Source organism: Cyprinus carpio, chromosome B7, assembly GCF_018340385.1.
Source record: "Cyprinus carpio isolate SPL01 chromosome B7, ASM1834038v1, whole genome shotgun sequence".
NCBI classification, from domain to species: Eukaryota; Metazoa; Chordata; class Actinopteri; order Cypriniformes; family Cyprinidae; genus Cyprinus; species Cyprinus carpio.
Window position 1 is genome coordinate 9,514,777 of NC_056603.1, and position 20,379 is coordinate 9,535,155.

At 36.2% G+C, this 20,379-nt stretch overlaps 2 protein-coding genes across 13 annotated transcripts in view; both read right to left on the reverse strand.

The window, feature by feature from the left end:
- Window positions 1-1,252: 1,252 nt before the first annotated feature.
- Window positions 1,253-10,244, reverse strand: si:ch73-40a2.1 (ephrin type-A receptor 5). The gene is made up of 15 exons (XM_042726733.1): window positions 9,805-10,244; window positions 9,658-9,719; window positions 8,358-8,967; window positions 7,587-7,737; window positions 7,265-7,368; window positions 6,659-6,799; window positions 6,065-6,163; window positions 5,048-5,128; window positions 4,781-4,873; window positions 3,602-3,723; window positions 3,372-3,481; window positions 3,052-3,214; window positions 1,923-2,056; window positions 1,379-1,573; window positions 1,253-1,313 (listed from the first exon to the last, which is right to left on the reverse strand). The coding sequence occupies exons 1-15, from the start codon at window positions 9,875-9,877 to the stop codon at window positions 1,253-1,255; spliced, it is 2,199 nt and encodes a 732-aa protein (XP_042582667.1). The 5' UTR covers window positions 9,878-10,244.
- Window positions 10,245-11,633: 1,389 nt separating this feature from the next.
- The window catches only part of ehbp1l1a (EH domain binding protein 1-like 1a), a 37,470-nt gene continuing 28,724 nt past the window's right edge, over window positions 11,634-20,379 (reverse strand). For 10 of the 12 annotated variants that reach the window (XM_042727115.1, XM_042727117.1, XM_042727116.1 and 7 more), the window contains 15 exons: window positions 20,314-20,350; window positions 19,673-19,873; window positions 19,031-19,504; window positions 16,049-18,466; window positions 15,376-15,622; window positions 15,127-15,281; window positions 14,963-15,011; window positions 14,207-14,737; window positions 13,593-13,644; window positions 13,332-13,375; window positions 13,019-13,130; window positions 12,748-12,847; window positions 12,542-12,615; window positions 12,253-12,367; window positions 11,634-11,995 (listed from right to left, as the gene is read on the reverse strand). In XM_042727115.1, coding sequence (XP_042583049.1) covers window positions 11,905-11,995; window positions 12,253-12,367; window positions 12,542-12,615; window positions 12,748-12,847; window positions 13,019-13,130; window positions 13,332-13,375; window positions 13,593-13,644; window positions 14,207-14,737; window positions 14,963-15,011; window positions 15,127-15,281; window positions 15,376-15,622; window positions 16,049-18,466; window positions 19,031-19,504; window positions 19,673-19,873; window positions 20,314-20,350 — 4,700 coding nt within the window. In that variant the 3' untranslated portion in view covers window positions 11,634-11,904. The remainder of the gene's footprint in view (window positions 11,996-12,252; window positions 12,368-12,541; window positions 12,616-12,747; window positions 12,848-13,018; window positions 13,131-13,331; window positions 13,376-13,592; window positions 13,645-14,206; window positions 14,738-14,962; window positions 15,012-15,126; window positions 15,282-15,375; window positions 15,623-16,048; window positions 18,467-19,030; window positions 19,505-19,672; window positions 19,874-20,313; window positions 20,351-20,379) is intronic. The other 2 variants (XM_042727123.1, XM_042727124.1) reach the window with 2 other exon arrangements.

A 20,379-nucleotide genomic window follows, 5' to 3' on the forward strand; every position in this document is an offset into this window, starting at 1 on the left:
AGCAGCTTGGGCTATGAGCTTCTCCATCCTTCCTCCAGACTCTAGGACCTGGTTTCCAAAATGAAATACAAAACTTGCTCTCATCTGAAAAGAGGACTTTGGACCACTGGGCAACAGTCCAGTTCTTCTTCTCCTTAGGCCAGGTAAGACACCACTGACGTTGTCTGTGTTTCAGGAGTGGCTTAACAAGAGGAATACGACAACTGTAGCCAAATTCCTTGACACTGTGTCTGTGTGTGGTGGCTCTTGATGCCTTGACCCCAGCCTCAGTCCATTGCTTGTGAAGTTCACTCAAATTCTTGAATCAGTTTTGCTTGACAATCCTCACATGGCTGCGGTTCTCTCGGTTGGTTGTGCATCTTTTTCTTCCTCACTTTTTTCTTCCACTCAACTTTCTGTTAACATGCTTGGATACAGCACTCTGTGAATAGCCAGCTTCTTTGGAAAAGAATGTATGTGGCTTACCCTCCTTGTGAAGGGTGTCAATGATTGTCTTCTGGACAACTGTCAGATCCGCAGTCTTCCCCATGATTGTGTAGCCTAGTGAACTAAACTGAGAGACCATTTTGAAGGCTCAGGAAACCTTTGCAGGTGTTTTGAGTTGATAAGCTGATGTCACCATGTTCTAATTTGTTGAGATAGTGAATTGTTGGGTTTTTGTTAAATGTGAGTCAAAATCATCACAATTAAAAGAACCAAAGACTTTTAACTACTTCAGTCTGTGTGCATTGAATTTATTTAATACACGAGTTTCTCAATTTGAGTTGAATTACTGAAATAAATGAACTTTTCCATGACATTGTAATTTATTGAGATGCACTCTATATTCTATATACTGTATATATATATATATGTGTGTGTGTTTTTTTTTTTGTGTGTGTGTGTGTGTGTGTGTGTGTATGTATGTATATATATTTATGTATAAAATTGTTACAAGTGTATTAAATCCTATATTAATTGAAATATCTAATTTTTACAAATTTCAAAATTATATATATATATATATATATATATATATATATATATATATATATATATATATAGGCTACAGTGTAGAAAAAAGTAGAAAAATAAAAATTTGAATCACAATATTATATGTTTTGAGAAATACATAGTGTATGTTTTGATAAATATGAATTCTCATATGTACTTCTAGCAATGTGTACTTTTATGTCATTTCTGAAAACCGAAATCTCACCATAATACTTCAAATATTTGTTAATAAATGCATATTGTGGACTACTTTCTCATATTAAATTGTAATGCACAGCAGGTCTTCCTTCTCATCCTTTTCCTTCTCTTCTCTCACGGATCTAGAAAAGCACAAAGCCACCCACTGGTTTAGGCAGGTATATGTCGCTTACATCATCCTCTCCACCTCAGGCTCCAGGCTCTCTGCGCTGTCCTGGTGATCACTGGCTGCCTCCAGACCCAGGTTGATGTAGTGTGTATTTTCGGTGTTTTCGCTGGTGTTGGGGGGTGGTAGATAAGTGATTTGTGGTTTTGGCCCAGCTCTCCAAATCCTGGCCTCTGAGAGGGATCTCTGTGCCAGCAGCTCAACATAAGCTCATATCTGACAGAGGAAGAGTCAAAGGAAAATGGAGAAAGAGAGCAGCAAAGAGAGCACTAGAATGAATCATCTTCCAGATCTGCAGTTTAAAAACCCCCTCTTGCCATTTATGCTTCTAAAGCATGCACTAAACATTATCATATCCAAAGATTTATAATTCAGCTGCATACGCACATTACTGCCGTGACTCATGAGGATTCTTAAAACAGACCTAAACTTTTGCTACTGATTTCATTAGTCTTGCAATAAACAGTTTAGTCACAGATTCCTGATAAAACAGAATTGTCTATAAATAATCATTACATGTTTTCAGTGCTACTTTTTGTGATGTTTTGATGAAAAATGTGCTTACAATTTACTGTCATTGTCCCCTTGTTTGAGACGGTGTCCATTTTCCAGGAAGTCCAGGAGATCATGACCAGTGATACCTGGATAAGGCACCTTCCCTCTGGATGTGATCTCCCACATGGTTATTCCAAAAGACCACTGTGAGACATAAGGTATAATATTTTTGGTGGGAAAATTTGATAAAAAAAAAAAAAAAAACACATATCCAGGTCATATTTTTCCCACAGAGTTTCCCACAGTTTTTTCTCACACACAAACAAAAAATATATTTTATATATAAGAAACTATTTTTAGGACCATATCCACTCAAACAGTTTGTGTTTAACTGTGTGTTTAAGTATTTTTTTTAAAAACTCTTATTATTCTGATTGATGATTCTGATTAAAGGAATAATTTGTTTCTCTATCAGATCTGATTTGGAGAAATGTGTCATTGCATCACTTGCTAAACAAAGCATCCTCTGCAGTGAATGGGTGCCGTCAGAATGAGAGTCCAAAAAGCTGCTAAAAACATCATAATAATCCACAACCCATCTATACAACTCCAGTCTGTCAATTAACATCTTGTGAAGTCAAAAGCGGCATAATTGTAAAACATTTCTCTCCTGATTCAGATAAGACAGCTTTTTACTGAAGAAAGCAATATTGCAGATAGAGAACTCATATTTTAGACGGTTAAAAATGTCTCAATGATTTGCTTCTTACAAACATGCAGATTTCCAATCCATAGGATGTTAGTTGATGGATTGGATTAATGTGATGTTTTTATCAGCTGTTTGGACTGTCATTCTGACGGCACCCATTCACTGTAGAGCATCCACTGGTTTTCATTTTTGAGTGAACTATTCCTTCACTGCAAAACACTGCAATTAAATAAATATAAATTAAAATTATTATTTTTAGTATTATTTCATTTTAATCAAGGTTATGAGGATTAGGGTCAGAAATGTCCTCAATGTTCTATACAGGGAAAAAAATTTTTTTCTTCTGATTGGCAGGTTTCACCAGTTGTTCACTTTGTAATATGACAAAGAACCTATTTCACTCATTTATACATTAGACACAAAAAACAGTGATCAATTTTAAAATAAAGCACTGTATTAATACTGCATTAGAAGCATAAATAGGACTGACCACATCACTCTTGGTGGTGTATAAGAAGTCAGACAGACTCTCTATAGCCATCCACCTTACAGGCATGTTAACTTTCATATTCTTCTGCCTGTAGTAGTTACTGGAATAGATGTTCTTAGACAGGCCAAAGTCAGCCACACAGACATGCAGATCATCCCCCAACCTGTGAAAGCCAAACTATGTGAGTGAGTCCAGCACTGGGTAAGTATGGGGAAAAAACATTTTATTCATCATTGGGCGTGGCTTCTTCTCAAAACAATGCAAGTATTAACAGGACATTATTGTGTAATGTGCTTTTTGCTGATCTCCTGTGGACTCACATGCAATTGCGGGCAGCCAGGTCTCTGTGTAAGAAACCCTGAAGGCTGAGATACTCCATTCCTGCAGCAATGTCAATCATGAAACCCAGAAGACGCTGATAAGGCACAAACTGGAGAGAAGAAACCAGTTTAAACGACGCAATGTATATAATCAGCTATGTGGTTATTTTAACCAACCCTTTATATAAAACAAGAGTCAAAAGCAGGTGTTGTAAATGTGTGAGGCTGACCATGGGTATATCACCGTAGCGGGTCGCTTTGAGGAAGCTGTGTAGATCTCCATGCTTCATGAACGGAAGAATAACAAGCGGTACATGGATGGAGGACCCCGGATCCCTCTCTAGTGCCACCCCTGGTGGACATAAATAACCTTGTCTGTCAGTAGCATTCATCTCTAGAGAAAATCCATGATGTTCAGTTTAGTTATAATACTGTCTCATCCCCTTTATCTAGCAACATGGAAGTAGACTGTTTTATCTGAATGCACGAGACTACCGATTCATTAGGTAAGACCTGTAGAATAATAAAGTTAACGGGAAAAAAACTATTTGCGTTACAAACCAGTGTGTTTATTATTACGGTAATAAATTAAAATAATATAGTAACAATTACCAGCATGCAATATCAAGCAGAATAGACATTTTGGACAGGTAAAATAAATGGAAGCAGATGACACCGGAAGTCTCGCACATTCAACATTCAACGGGCCGCGGCCACTCTTTTTTTTTTTTTTTAATGGTTCTTACGTTAAAAGAAAGTAATGTGGATATATCTACCTCAACCAAAAAATAATCATTCAGTCATTATTTACCCATCCTCATTATATTGGAAACAGTGTGATTATAATTTTTTTAACCCCCCACCCATAAACACAACAGGAGCATTTGAAGAATCTTCATGCATATGTTGTAGGCGATGTAGTGAATAATTATAGGGTATATAATCAATCTATCAATCATTTCCGTTTTAGCTGCACTGCTCCTTTAAAGCAATCACTGCATACTGCATGACCTTGACTCGCTGCTGAACATCATAGTATTGGACAGATGCCAATTACATTATTACACATTACAGTTGCTATGATCCGTTTAATCCTTACAGTGGAACAGACAACCCTCCCACCCCCCACCACCACCCATAATTTTGCAGGTCAAAGACACGCAGGAGGTAAAAGTCAAGCGTATCCCACTGTTAATGTGTAGCTACAGGCATCACCAGAGGAACTTGTGGAAGTTCACACTTTGCCCTTGGACAGGACTATACAGGCCACAGATGAGCAGTTTCCATGGAAACGTCTGTGCCCTTTGAAATCAGGTTATCCAAAATATTCCCTTCCAACTACATATAAATTATACATTTTAGCCTAGATTTCAAGCATGAAATAATAATTTCATTCAGGAGAGACATACCAAGCAATCTGACTACATTCACGTGATCAAAATGCTTCATAATTTCTGCCTCCTTGAGGAAGGACTCCAGATCTTCTTTACTGTGGACTGCACCTGATTTGACAGAAACGCTTAGTGACATAACAGCAAGAAAAAGGCTGATTTAATTAATTGTGTAAATTGCATTGTCTCAAGCTTGGACTTAATTCAGATCATACTTTTTAACTTATTATCAGAATCTTGTATTTTACTATCACTTGCTCGTTGCTATATATACACACTTTATACCTTTCAAGGTTTTCACTGCCACTCTGATATCTTGTCCTTTCTGAGGGGAAAATATGCCCTCATAGACGGCCCCAAATTCTCCTGCAGATGGAAAAATTCCAGTATAAGAATCCGTTTGCAGAATGCAAAATGACAATCAAAATGCTGTTTTCAATCAAATTATTCCTTATCCAATTATTCCTTTTTAAAATGCAGCCCTAATTCCAAAACAGTTAGGATGTTTTGTAAAATGCAATCAAAATCAAGTATCTGTGATGTTAATTCCCTTTAACCTTTATTTAACTGACAAAAGAACAAAGAAACTATTTTTTTAATTTTAATTGTATTTTATTAAATTAAATTTAACAGTTATTAAATTATCACTTCATTTTATTTTCTATATGCACAACATTTCTAAATACCAATTAAGGGTTAGGTTAAAATACTGAAAGGAAATACTAAATACTCTTTATATACTGTATATTTCTATACATTTATATAAAAGTTTATATTTATTATAAAAAAAAATTTTTATATTTTGTCAATTTTTTATTTTATTTTTATTTTTTATTTTTTTATTGGATGTACTATGTAAGGGAAAGTGTACAATCTTTTAATATTTTTGAAGGTTTTCTTTTTGAATATATGTTTTAATTTTATGAAATATATTTTACATGTTATATTGTTTTTATATTTTAAATTAGATTTTTTTAAACATATATATATATATATATATATATATATTATATTATGTATGTAATTTTTGTTCATGTGATGGCAAAACTTCATCTTTACTCCAGTCTTCAGTTTCACATGATCCTTCAGAAATCATTGTAATATGCTGATTTGCTGCTCAAGAAACATTTCTTATAATTATCAATGTTGATATTTTTGTGGAAACTGGATAAATCTTTTTTTTTACATAGGACTCTCCGATAAAAATTATAATGGATGCATTTCAACCTTTTCATAAGCATGTTCTTGCAAACAAATTTGCAAGACCTAGAAAAAAAGATCAGGATGAGAGTTTGTTTATACCTTTCCCAAGCTTTTGGCCCATTATCAACTTTGTACGTTCCACCATCACGTCTCTAAGATCACACAGCAGCCTATCACTCATTCCTTCCAACACCTCAACTGATCCCGACACAGAAAGACAGAGACACAGGAAAAATGGTGAGTGAAGGAAGAGAATAATGTCTAAGTTAGTTATACTGTATATAACAAATAAGTTACTTTCATGCAACCAAAAATGACAAATTATCTAAAATATCTCAAAATGTCTGCTATCAGAAGTCCGAATAATTCTTACCAAATTATAAGTTAATATATCCACAATTTATTTTTTGGTTTTATATTCTTATTGAATGAAAACTGTGTAGAGATTATTATATGTCAATTATTTGAATAACAGTGGAAAAACAAATTTCAAAATTAGAAAAAAAAAATTCTAAAGGTCTACCCTTTTCTAAACCCCTTTTCTAAATAAGCATATGCATTTCGACACTATTTTAATGCTTTTATTGAGTATTATGATTGTTGGTAACACTTGGTCTGAGTCAGATCTGTCGGAAATTTGAATGTATAGATGACGGGAATGAATTGCAAAACTGACTTCTCACTCAAACGTACTTGTGGATTCGTGCTGAGGTCGGTCAGTATGCAGCTGTTCATATCCATTGTCACGCTGAGACACTTCCTCTCCAAGTGTTGTACTTCTGGGAGGACAAGGCCTACAATCACCGCTCTGATCACAGCTGCTCATCCTACAAACTGAATGAAAATCATCATTTTAATACAGAACTGGACAGTGACCTCAAATACTTCATGAGCTTTCATAGGGATTTGCATGACCCCAGATTATAAATTAATCTATTCACATTCATTTTATGGCTTTATAGTCTACTCTTAATGAATGTTAAAATCTATTTTTGTAAATAGAATTGTTTCTATTTATATTTCTGTATGACATAGGAGAAAATATAGAAGCCTGTTTCCACAACATGACAAAATGATTAAAATGGTGATCTCACAATAAGGCTTTTCTGAGTGAGTATATCTCACAATTTTGATTTATTCTCAGCAATTCTGAGCACAAAAACAAACAAAAAAAAGTGTGAGATATAAACTCAGATTTGTTTATAACATGCATTTCTGAGAAGAAAAGCATGAACTCTGATATATAAACTCACAATTGGAATGAAAATTTTCACATGGTGAAAACAGAAGTAGACTCACTGTTGATTAGCTCCGGATGAGCAGTGTATACTAGTTCTTGAGTACGTCGATATTGAGTCACACCAGATCTGGATAAGGGCTCTGTTTCTTGACCTCCACTGAACACATACACACAAAGCAGCAAACAATCTATTTTATGCAATACAGATATATTCACTTGCCCTAAACAGAAAAAAAAACATTGCCATGCTAAAATTTTTAATTTTATGCACTGACCATTATTCCAAAAGATTTTGAAAGATTTTGAATTGTTTATGTTTTATTTGTGTTGGAATGGATTGAAAATTTGTATTTGTTTTTTATTTGAGTTTTTGATGAGTTATTGTGACGCCTTACAAAGATGAACACAACAGCAATGAGAATGAGAAAAACCAGAACAGAACACACTAGACCAGCAGTTAGGACAGAAGAGGGTCCCAGGCTGGAATCAGCTATAGAGTCAGGAGCGGAGAACAGGTTTACTGGAGGTCTTACTGAAACAAAAACACAGCATACAATATCAGCACTCTATATATCACTGCAAACATAAAAACTAACACTACATTTTAAGGACAAAGTCAAAAATCCTTTCTATGATGCCAGGGTGTTGTGTACTATTGCCAGGGCACTACTAAGATGCTCTGAGTGGTTTTTACTATGGCATAAAAATCGGCATATTAGAAGGATTTCTAAAGTATCATGTGACACTGAACACTTAGGTAAAATAAAAATGTATTTTAAAAAAAATATTTAAAAGCCTTGGTGAGCATAAAACTATTATATTATATTATATTATATTATATTATATTATATTATATTATATTATATTATATTATATTATATTATATTATATTATATTATATTATATTATATTATATTATATTATATTATAAGCAATGTTAAAGTTGAAAATCAAGCATTTTGCTTTATCAAAGGTGCCATTTCAAATGCTTTAGGGATTCTAAGGATTTTTTGTACCATTCAGAAAATGCTTTCTCTGTGAAGATTGTTTATAATTTATGCATTGCACGGCATAAGAATTCTAAACATATTTCTTTCTTTTTCTCTCTCTCTCTTGATTCTACTTAGGTGGTCAAATATAACAATGTCTCACTTTCTGAATGGTTTCCGTCTGTCTTGTATCCTGTATCAGGGACACATAACCCCTGCGGTGGACCCCACGTCCCATTTGTGTTACATTCCCTCTTTGGGGTGCTGATCTCCACAGAACCGTTAACACAAACTCCTCTCCCCAACCCTCCTGCTGCTGTTTCCTCAAATTCCATTTGGTTCCAAACAAGTGTTGGGCATTTCAGGAAGAACACCTGGATCGAAGCAATAAAAGTGCACTTGCCGCTGTAGCTAAATCCCAGGTGAAAGCCCTTCTGAGAGATCTTTCCCAATTTAAGGCCCTTAGCATGTCTCAGGTGCTCATCCTGTGGAACAGCATCAGGAAACGGATGCTGGACTGTGATCTGGAGAAGAGGTGATCTTTTTGGTCTTCTGAAGTACTGATTGTGCGTTTCGTTTGATTCTCGCACATAGACAGAAAGAGGCTGCTGGTCCGCTTGGGCAAAACGTAGGTCCAGAAAAAGTTCACGGGCATCTTGTTTGGGGATCCAGTTGGTCCAAAGTGTTTTGTGATCCTTATTCAATTCTGGGTTACAAGCTTGGTAGACAGAGTGTGTATAGTTCTTTCCAAGCTGCATTTGTGTTTCATTCCACACATCGACCAAAAGAGAAGCAAATCATTATTTTGATTCATTATTCAGTTTTTAAGTATTAAAAATTGACTGGTATTAAACAATACATATGTTACTCTGTTTGATTTGTTTATTATCTGTATAAAATAAAAAGTTATTATCTGTATAAATAATTTTTAAAAAATTGTATTCAGCAAGAAAATAACATTAAAAACATTTATAATGTTATAAAACATGATAATATTATGATGTTATACATAAATGCTGTTCTTTTGAACTTCCTGTTCATCAAAGAATCCTGAAAAAATGGTTTCCAAAATAATATTAAGCATATATATATATATATATATATATATATATATGGAACATATATGGATGAATATATCCATATTCATCCATTTCCCATAATTTTCATAAATACATGTTACATTTTTATTATTATTTTTTTTATTTTATATAAATATAGTCTATATTGTTAAAACGTTTTTGAAGGAAGAAAGTATACACATATATATATATATATATATATATATACACATACTTTTTTTTTTTTTTTTTTTTTTTAGAACATGTGTAGCCTATTATAAAACATCGCCTAATAAACGTTAGGTAGTCTAACAGAATTTCTTCGTTAAAGTCATTTTTTGAGGAGCACAAAAGCCTGACCTTTATGGAATTATTCAAATAGTCTACAAAGAAACGGTCACTTACAGCGTTTAGTGGTGAGAATGTCCATTGTAGTCTGTGCTGTTTGCTTGAATCAAATATTTCTTCTAAAAAGAAACGCACTTGTATATAGGTTGATCACATTTACATAATATCCCATAATATAAGCACACACTGCTGTGAATGTCTTACCTCTGACTGGTGTGAGCTGTGCGGACACATCAGCGAAGACAATCCATGAAATGAATAATAAAAAATAAACCATATTGAAAAAATGTACCTTTATTCAGAGAAAGATTATAGTTTTCACTATTACTTCCGAATACAGTTCAAACTTCAGTAGTCCTTAGCGATAGTTTCGGTTCTTTATAAAGAATTGCAAAGCGTTCGTAATCACTCGACGTGAAGAAACCTTATTTTAAACGCCAATAGAAATTAATATTACTAATAATGTTTTATATTTCTTTCTTAGTCCAGCGTCCAGCGGAACAACTCGATGACTTTTTCGTGAACAAATTCCTGCTTAAATGAACTTTTTCAGGTATTCAGTCAGTGACTGCCAGAAAGAAGAAGAAAGAAAGGGAAAAAACACACTTTAATGATCCAGTTTTTGTTCCATTACACTGTCGAGGTAGCTGATTAAGCAGTGCTTATTTTGTAGAAATGTTGTGCAAGACTGTGGTATATATGGAATTTTTTGAGAAATGGTTATGTGCTGATGTTTCAGTTTAATAGGGAAGTGAACCATAGAACCACCAATAAACAATAAAATATCTAACAATTACCCTTATTATTTGATAAAAAATATTTTAGAGCAATTAAGAAAAAAATAAATAATAAAAAAAATAGAAAAAGTTTCTATATAAACACTTCAATTAACATTTCTTTTAATAAAACAATGCTTAAGCACCCTTCAATACACTCCCTACAACTCCCTTGTTGGTAGAAAGATTATTATGTTTTAATGTGTGTGTGTGTGTGTGTGTGTGTGTGTGTGTGTGTGTGTGTGTGTGTGTGTGTGTGTGTGTGTGTGTGTGTGTGTGTGTGTGTGTGTGTGTGTGCGTGCGTGCGTGCGCGCACCTGCATTTATGCTTGCTTAACACAAGATACATTCCACAGTGAATCAGTGTATTTTGGCTGGAGATCCGGCCCTTGAAACTTCTGCCTAGAACTCTGCTAAATCTGCACTTTCTATTACTGAAGTCAAGTGACGGTAGGAACCTTTGCACATACTGATGATGACCACATATATTCCTTGTAAACACACTATTGTACGTGTTTCTGTTCAACTACCACCAGGATGCAATACAGAATTTTAAAACAATTTTATTTCCCAAAGACCTGTCAGCTGTAGGTGTGTTAGCTGACATCAGTCTTTTCAAAAACAATTCACTGTCAAATAAAGACATTTCAAACAATGTAAACAGGGCCAGAGATAATATCAAACAGTCTCTAAACAACCAGTCACTCGAAAAATCTATAACACACACTTTTTAAAGGAGAAATTCTTCTGAATTGCTGAGGGTACATTTGCTTTTGCATTCTGTACCATACATGGATGAAAAATGATGTTATATAAATACGATCCCTATTTTTTTCATTCAAATATTTTAAAACAAAAAGCTAACACTCAACATTCATGCACATACTCTTTTTGACAGTTTGTATTTTCTATATCCTGTGATATTAGGTTCTTCAAACAGAACAGACAACCATTGTAATGGTATTTGGAGAGGCATCATTAAGATCATATTGTTCAAATGATATCCATAACTAATAGGGTGAATTATTTTGGGCAAAATGTTTATTTCCTCCAATGCTTTTGTGCTGTTTTGTCTTGTTTAGTTAAATGTATGCCTTTGTAAAACAGCAATCTTTTAAAACTGCCTGATCCTTCATTCATAATTGCACTCTACTATTTTACATATCTTTGAGATACCTTAAAATCACTGCAGCAATCGACTTTACACACAAGTTAAATAAGATAATAACACTGCAAAGGTAACATGTATATTATTTTCACTAAAATTGTAAAACAAGAACTGCTGTCAGAAGATATGGACCATTACGATCTATTTCACTTTTTCAGACTAAAAATGTCTCTAAAAGAAAACAGCTTTTAATCCACCCTGAAATGAGCATTCATGCTGCTCAAACTTTTCAATATGAGAATTCATCTAGTAACAATCTCCTTATCATTTAATGTGATGTGGTCCACACACACCTCACTAGTCCATCAGCACAGTGTTTAACGGGGGACAGTCCTGTATAAAAGCAGGTGCACAGGATCCCTCACTGTAACACACACTTCTCTTTCCGACTTCCGTATTTCCTGCGCCTCATTTCTAGTCCTCTCTCCAACCTCTCGTCTTCTTCAAGAGCCCTTGAGAATGAGACGACAGAGAAAAAGTAAGAAAAAGAGAAATGCTCAACAAGCAAAAATACAGTAAAAACACTAATATTGTGAAATATTATGATTTAAAATCACTTATTTCTATTTTAATGTATTTTAAAATGTAATTTATTCCATTGATGGCTATGGAATAAATTACATTTACTTCAGTCATTGCTACACAAGAAACATTTCAATTCTGGTCAAAAAAAGTTTTGAGTATATTTTGTCATGTGAATGAATCTCACCTTCTCTCTTTGGCGTCTATATCATGCACAAGCTCATCTCTCTGGTTGACTAAAGACACCAGCTCCTGCAACAACAGCTGCTCTCTGGTTTTATGGGCCTGGGTTTTCTTCCATTCTAGTTTTACAAAACAAGCAAGACAAAAAATTGAGGATAATGAGAGATGCCACAACTGATAAAACTACTTAATGAGTACACATGCATATGCTCCTGATCATATGTGCACATTTTCTGTCATTTTTAGCTATATAATTTGCCATTTCACTTATATTTATGTAAGAACAGTCGTACCTTCCACAGCCATTAAATCTTGTAGCTCTTTCTTTAGCAGCTCAAATTTCCTCTCCAAATCTTGCTCTTCTTGTCTGTCACACAAAAGGAATGATAATTATTAGCAATGTATATTAAATCAGCCTCTGTTCAAATGAAGCTTTAGAGAGGTCATCATCTAAACAAGTATAGTGAAACAAAATTGGAATAAGTGTGAAAAGACATACAGTAACTGCAAATGGTCTTGTCTCCTGATCAAAGCGTTCTTCTTGTTGACCAGAGTAAACCACTCCTGAATCAATGTCTCTTCTTCCACTCGATCACTACCTCAAGTGTATGATAAGAGCACTACTTCATCAAGCCACACTAATCAAATGTTTTGTCATTTGCTGTATAGCACAATGCATCATAATCTAAAGTTAGTTAATACTGTTAATAATAATCTGGAGGTGTGAGTAAATTATTCATTGATATATACTACTTTAATCAGTGATTTACCAGATTCCATAAGTCTTCTTAGTTTCCTTTCCACAATGTCTGCTCTGTGATCGATCTGCTTCTGTTCAGCCTCCAGCGCCTGCATCTCACTAAGTACATACTGACTGATATCCTGCAAATACACAAACACATCATAAACACACATGCAAATACTCTCACCCATGTACAGTATACGCATTTCACAACCCTATGAAACATTGGTTTGGAGTTAGTTTACTATACAATACTATTACATATAAGCCAATCTATATAAGACTTTTTATATTTAGCCAATATTTCAAATGACTTAGTTGAATGAAAAACGTCAAATGACCTGTTTCTCTCCTGCAGTGGCTTCTTCAACATTCTCTACGTTTTCTACACAAACAAGACAGAAGATCAATACATCCTAAACAAATTGTTTAAATGCATGCCATAGGTCATTTAACTGACATGTTACAACAGTATACAACCAAAAAACTTTCATAATTTCCTATATTTTGCAGAAAATATGTTAAGCATACGTTATGGATTCAACATGTCAGTGTCTTTGAACATAAAGTCTTTGAAAAGTATGTTTTGACTTAAATCTTACGTGACTCTGAACCTCCTTTGGCTGCTTCACTTTCTGCTTGGACTGATGCAGCCTGGGTAAAAAAACATAATGCACAGCAGCTCAGCAATACACTGTTTATAAAGATAACTCAATTATAAGAAAATTTGAAAATAATTACCCTCACAAGGAGACAAAAATACAGTGCTATACAACCCAGTTCCAAAAACAATATCTTTCTTATGAAACAACATGAATCAATGTTCAAAAACTTGAAATTTCAAGAAAAATGCATGAAACTGCAAAGTACACAGAAAGAACAAGTCTCTTTCAAAAACACCAAGGTTTGCTCACCAAGGCTAAATTTAATCACTTAAAAATACAGTAAAACCACTAATATTATGAAATATTATTACAATAAAAAACAATTGTTTTCTATTTTAAAATGTAACTTATGATTTTGGAGGATCATGTGACACACAAGACTGGAGTAATGGCTGCTGAAAATTCAGCTTTGCCATCGCAGGAATAAATTATATATTAAAATACAGTATGTTCAAATAAATACAGCCTTGGTGAGCATAAGAGACTTTTTTCAATTTCTTTTTTAATAATTCCAAATATTTGACTGATAAAGTATAGTTGATATGTTTCACCTCTGTACCGCTCTGCTGTTCGTGTGGTTCAGGCTCATCCAGTGACTCTCCACGCAGCTTCGATCTGCGCTTTTTAACAAGATCTGCATCCTTGAGATGAGAAAAGGCCTTTGAGATGTGAGTTCTCGGTGGTGCCACCGGAGGCTGAGTGGCCCCTGATCCTCCAGCCTGGCTCGGGCCCTGCGTTCGCTTCGTTCTTGGAGGTGGCACCAAAACACCAGCACCTTCCTTGACCTCCTTTTCAGGGAAGCTTCCATTAGTCTCTAGAGTAATGCCACTGCCCTGGAGCCTTTCTGTGCAGTAGCGAACAGCGGCTTCAGGGTCGGCTTCCTCCCTCTTCTCTCCAACAGCGTAACTGGACTCGCTGCTGTTCTTCTCGATCTGTATGACACTGAGCTCCTGGCCCGTGAAACAGGTGCGGATCTGGTTGAGATACGTCATCACGATGAGCCTGTCGGGCACTGCCAGCAGCACCATGTCAGAGGGCTCTATCAACCTAGAGATGCCCAGTTCAGCAAAGCCATCAAACGCCTATGAATACACAAGGAAATCTTCATTTTTGCCATTTGCTGATCACAGAATTATAATCATTAAGGTAAGTGCACAGCACTTACAAACCAAAATGGTATTGTAATTTGTTTTGCACAGTAAAACTTGAACATACAGTTTATATATAGGGTCAGTCAATTAGATCACAGTCAAAAGAAATCAAAAAAAGAAAAAAGTCATTATCTAATTTGAAAATGGGTGGATCACCTTCTTGTTGTTGCGCTTAATGTCATATGGATCCAGCATTTCATAATTTCTAAAGACAGAATAACAAACAAATACTGAGTAGAACTGGGTTGATAAAAATACATAACCCATGTAACATTTATAAAATGAGCTTAATGGTTTCTTCCAGATAAAAAAACACCTACACTTTATCTGGATGGAAGTGATGCAGGATGGCACAGAAAGCGAGGCCGTTTCTCCATGAGGTGCTGAAGTTTGTGATCCGGACGCCCTTGTAACCTTGTGTGACCTTTTGGCACCATTCCAGCAGAGACTGACTTGAATTCACCAAGGTCGCAATCTATAATTGAAGGCAAAAACAAATTAACCACCTGCTCATTGATGTCACTATGGTAATATGATCAACGTAATTAAAAAGTAGCAGATTTAACAACCTCTGTTTCACTGGTTGGCGATGTGTGAGCTGTGGAACTTCCCTGAAGGTCTATGGCATCTGCTGCAGCTCTTCGTTTATTACGAACAGGCACTGTCGGCTCATTATTGGCCTTTTCTGAAACCTCATGTTGATTGGGTGAGGAGGAACTGGAAATGGAGACGTCTTCTGGGAAAGAGGCACTTAAACGTTTCTTCACACGAGGTATTGGCACAGGAAGACTGGAGGAGTCTTCAGCTACTTCTTGTCTGGATTAAAGAAAGAAAGGAAATATTAAACAAAACTGATTTCTACATTTAAATAAACTAGTATTGCAAAATCTATTCAACTCATGTAGATATATCTCTGAAGCCTAAAAGAAATTTAGATTTAGTTTTGTGTAAACAACGTATGCATAAAAACAAAATTAAACAAGCACCAACAACAACATCAAACAATCATTTATTTTTATTTACATCATGCACATTTTTTTTTTAAAGACCAAAAGTTTAACTTAAAGGTCAAACCCATAATGAGTAAATTATTCTTAAACCCATTGTTTTTAAGAATACCAGGAACACCAGTATTGGATGAAAAGACAGAGCACCAGTTAGAGAGCAGTTACTGCACTTTTGTCAAAAATTTGCATTTGTAATGTCTACAAATGTTGCAACAGTTTATCCTATGAAACTTACCTAAATTCATCTATGATAACACCTGTGTCATCTACACTGTCCATGCTCAAATCAACCTCATCTCCAGAATGTACAGCATCCTTTTCTTCCTCAACACTTTTATCTGTTTCAATTTGTTGGTCTGTCTCCCCTTTGTCCTTACAATGTTCACCAAGTGGAGCACCAGTCTTAGGTTTTTCACTGACAACTGTTACAGATACTAACTGGCCAACAGGTTCTAAATCAGACTCCTCTGGGCCTTTTCTGTTTAGCTCTACTTCATTGGCACTTGAGGTGGTGGAACCCTTGAGGTTCTCAATATCTGCTTCTGCCCTCACCTGCGTGTCCACTTCAACAGAACATTGTTTGTTTTCTGAGAGATTAGGCTTGCCTTCTTCTTCTTGAGGGAAGCTTGGAAGGTTCTCATCAGAGAACTCATTACTGAGATTCTCTGAGTGGGGAATTGGGATGGGCATGCTTGTATCCCTTGGTACTCCTTCAAGGACTCCTATGTTAAGTAAATCTACAGGAGGTGGACAACTTGAGGGAACAGTGAGATCATCTGGAAATGAGCCACTTAGACGTTTCTTCACACGTGGCATTGGCACTGGCAGATTTAAATCATGATGGTCTTCTCTATTGTTTACAATGTTGTATGAATCTGCTTGCGATGGAAGGGAGGGTGAAGGGGCTGAAAGATCATCTGGAAAAGAACCACTGAGACGTTTCTTAATACGTGGAACCAGGACTGGCAGACTTGAATCTTGAGGGTCTCTTGTTTGGTGAACAATGTTGTCCGAATCTGCTTGCGATGGAAGGTAGGGTGAAGGGCCTGGAAGATCATCTGGAAAAGAACCACTGAGACGCTTCTTTACACGTGGGACTGGAACTGGAAGATTTGAATCTTGATGGTCTTTTCTATTGTGAATGATGTCGTCTGAATCTGCTTGAGATGAAGGGGTTGATGAAGGGGCTGGAAGATCATCTGGGAAAGAACCACTGAGACGTTTCTTTTCATGTAGGACCGCGACTGGAAGACTTGAATCTTGAGGGTCTCTCGTTTGGAGAACAATGTTGTCTGAATCTGCTTGCGATGGAAGGGAGGATGAAGGGGCTGGAAGATCATCTGGAAAAGAACCACTGAGACGTTTCTTCACACGTGGCACTGGGACTGGAAGACTTGAATCTTGATGGTCTTCTGTTTGTGAAGCAATGCTTTCTGAACCTACTTGAGATGGAAGGTAGGGTGAAGGGGCTGGAAGATCATCTGGAAAAGAACCACTGAGACGCTTCTTTACACGTGGGACTGGAACTGGCAGATTTGAATCTCGATGGTCTTCTCTATTGTGAACAATGTTGTCTGAATCTGCTTGAGATGAAGGGGTTGATGAAGGGACTGGAAGATCACCTGGGAAAGAACCACTGAGACGTTTCTTCACACGTGGCACTGGGACTGGAAGACTTAAATCTTGATGGACTTCTGTTTGGAGAACAATGTTACCTGGATCTGTTTGAGATGAAGGGGTGGATGAAGGAGTAGGAAGATCATCTGCAAAAGATCCACTGAGACGTTTCTTTACACGTGGCATTGGGACTGGAAGATCAGCGCATTTAATTCGCATTTTTACTTCTGATACCTCAGGAACATTCACATCCAGTTGTACCTGGACTTTCATGCTCAATTCATCACCAGCATGGGTCTTTCTTTTGTCTTCAGACTGGGACCTACTGGTGATGACAGAAGACAATGTACTCTTTTCTTCAAACTCTCCACCAGCTTCATCAACATTGCTGGCTGGAGCTTTATTCTTCCACCTTTGAGGAGCACGTAAATGTGTGTCTTCAGCAGGCACTAGAGGAACATTTTCTTCGCTGTTGATATGGCATGATGCTATAATTTCTTTGGGTGTGGGCTTCTCTTTGGGTTCTGGTGAAGAAATCTCAATTTTGGATACTTTTACTACATTTTCAGCTTCAGCTGCTTCTATCACAGAGGTCCCACCAGGAAAAGAAGTGCTTGTCAGTGGGACAGGTACATCCGTCAAGAGATCTGTTTCTAAAGATGTACCCTTATCTACCACAGCTGAAGAACTCTGGATGGTGGTGAGTTGGGTATCTGGCTGTACAATTTGTGATGTACTCTGAGAATAATGATCAGTTTGTCTTATGACACAGATGTTGTCACTCTGGGCAGTTGGCTCAGCTGTATTGGAAACTGGTGATGATGACGGAAATGTCTCTTGAAGAATGTCTTGCTTCTTACTCCTTCTTGGTGGCACAGGTTCTTTTGAAGCTGAAACAGTCTGTTCTATGATAGTCCTTGGGTTATGAAAATTTATTGAAGACGGTAAGGACGTAGGTGGTTTTTCTTCATCCAGCAATTCGTCCTTAGTCCGCTGGATGAAAAGAGAGACTTCTTGGACAAAATGATGTTGTGGCTAAGAACAAAAATACATTATCACTACTTTATTTTCTGTTGAAATAATGAATGCACTGACTGTACCACGACACACTTACAGTATAAATCACAACCAAACATTCCGTTTAGCAAGCAGTTGTACCACTGCATGAGATGCTGTCTTCAGAAATTGCACATACCTTTGCATCATGCAACAACTAAATTAAAGTCACAACAACGGTGGATTTGGTAATAAAAGCACAGAAGATCACAGCTTAAAATCTTGGCTGAACAAATAAACGTCTTTCAAGGTGAAGTGTGTAAGTTATGAAAGGGCAGTAGGTGTGTTGCATATCTGGACACAATTAATATTTCTGCAATTCCATTAGGTGCCACTAGAAATTACACACCGCACCTTAGGGCAAAAAGCTAAATTACACACATGGACATATTATTTAGAGAAAAAAAACCACATAAAAGCCATTTCAGTGCAAAATGTGTGCAGATGTGAGTAGGAAAACAAAAATAGAAAAACAAATATAGCCGTGCTGCCGTTCACAGGACTTGCAGGTTGGGTTTGAATGCAACACTCCTGATGAACTCACCCCTCCTCTGGAAATAGTGTGGTTGGCAATTCATCCTTCAACATTTGACTTTTTGTCACAATCTCGTCATTACCAGTTCCTTCTTGAACCGAAGATGTACACTCCTGTATCAATGAGTCAACATCTGTTTTGTTCTCCTCCTCTTTGGTTATCTCATGAAGGTCAGCCTCTGTTAAAGGGGGCCACTTCCTCATTAGGCAAAATTCTTCATCTTCAACGAACCAGCTTTCAGTCTCTTTTAATGACAGTGATGTTTCTGAACAACCACCAACCAAACGCCACATGTAGGGTTCAGCAGAATCAAAAACCTCAGACTCCGCTGCCTGTACGAGTTCCTCTAATGAGTGATCATATCCAGTGGCACTGTCCTCTGGATCCACAGAGGATGAAAGACTGTCGAGAGGATCTAAAGTGTCCGTGTCTGTGATTGATCCAGAGCTAGAGGGCTGCAACATTGCAGCAACTGTCTCATAACTAAAAGAAAGCAACACTTGAGATGTAAAAAGTACAAAAAAAGTTTCCAGAAAAATAAACGTAAAAATATGATACTAATGAAAATTATTTACTTTAACAAAAGAACACATTGGAATATGGGTTTGAGTAGTTTCAGTGATTTCACCCAGTTATGTTATTTGATCTTACCCTCTGTGAAAGACATCAACTATAGTCCTAACAAGACCTGAAGATCCTTCTTTTTCAGTGGAAGTATCATCTGCCTCCAAAACTTCCCATCCTAAGGCTATAGCAGTCTCTCCAGGCTCTGCATTATCATGAGCTTTACTAGCAGACTGCTCCCCAACACGATGCTCTTCCAGAAAAAACTTCAACTCATGGTTTTCAATACTGATAAAGAGTAGTTCAGTAGTCAACATGGTCCATGATGCAATTCAACAATGCGTCTCTCATGTACATGCACCAAAGGTGTTTTTAGGCACAACATACATTCAGGTAATATAACAAAGTTAGTGAAGAAAAAGTCAGATATTAAAAAGGTAAAAACAAATCATGGTGAGCCACGTTTTATTGGATTATTTTGAATGACACAATGGGTGTTGTCTTTACATGAACAGGCTTGCATAACGCTCCCATTAAGCTTCAACAATGTCAAGAAATAATATAAAATGTATATAAAATAACTACAGTAAGATAAATGTGGCCTCAATTAAAGTACAAAAAAACTCAAACAATGTCAAAATAATTTATTGCACATGCAACAAAAGAACACAAATTAATTTCTAAAATGTTTTCACACGCCACCCACAAAAACATGCTATGTAACTCACCCTTCAGCCAAGAGCATTTCATAAGAACTTCCTATTTCTTAAAAAAAATAAAATAAAAAAAGTCAC

What these genes read in the sequence shown, in the direction of transcription:
- si:ch73-40a2.1 (XM_042726733.1), bottom strand. Translation starts at nt 9,877, where the DNA reads ATGGTTTATTTTTTATTATTCATTTCATGGATTGTCTTCGCTGATGTG. An exon ending in AGACGGAAACCATTCAGAAA is followed by an intron (nt 7,738 to 8,357) that starts GTGAGACATTGT and finishes TTTTTGTTTCAG; the next exon opens with TAAGACCTCCAGTAAACCTG. An exon ending in CTGGCTGCCCGCAATTGCAT is followed by an intron (nt 3,215 to 3,371) that starts GTGAGTCCACAG and finishes TGGCTTTCACAG; the next exon opens with GTTGGGGGATGATCTGCATG.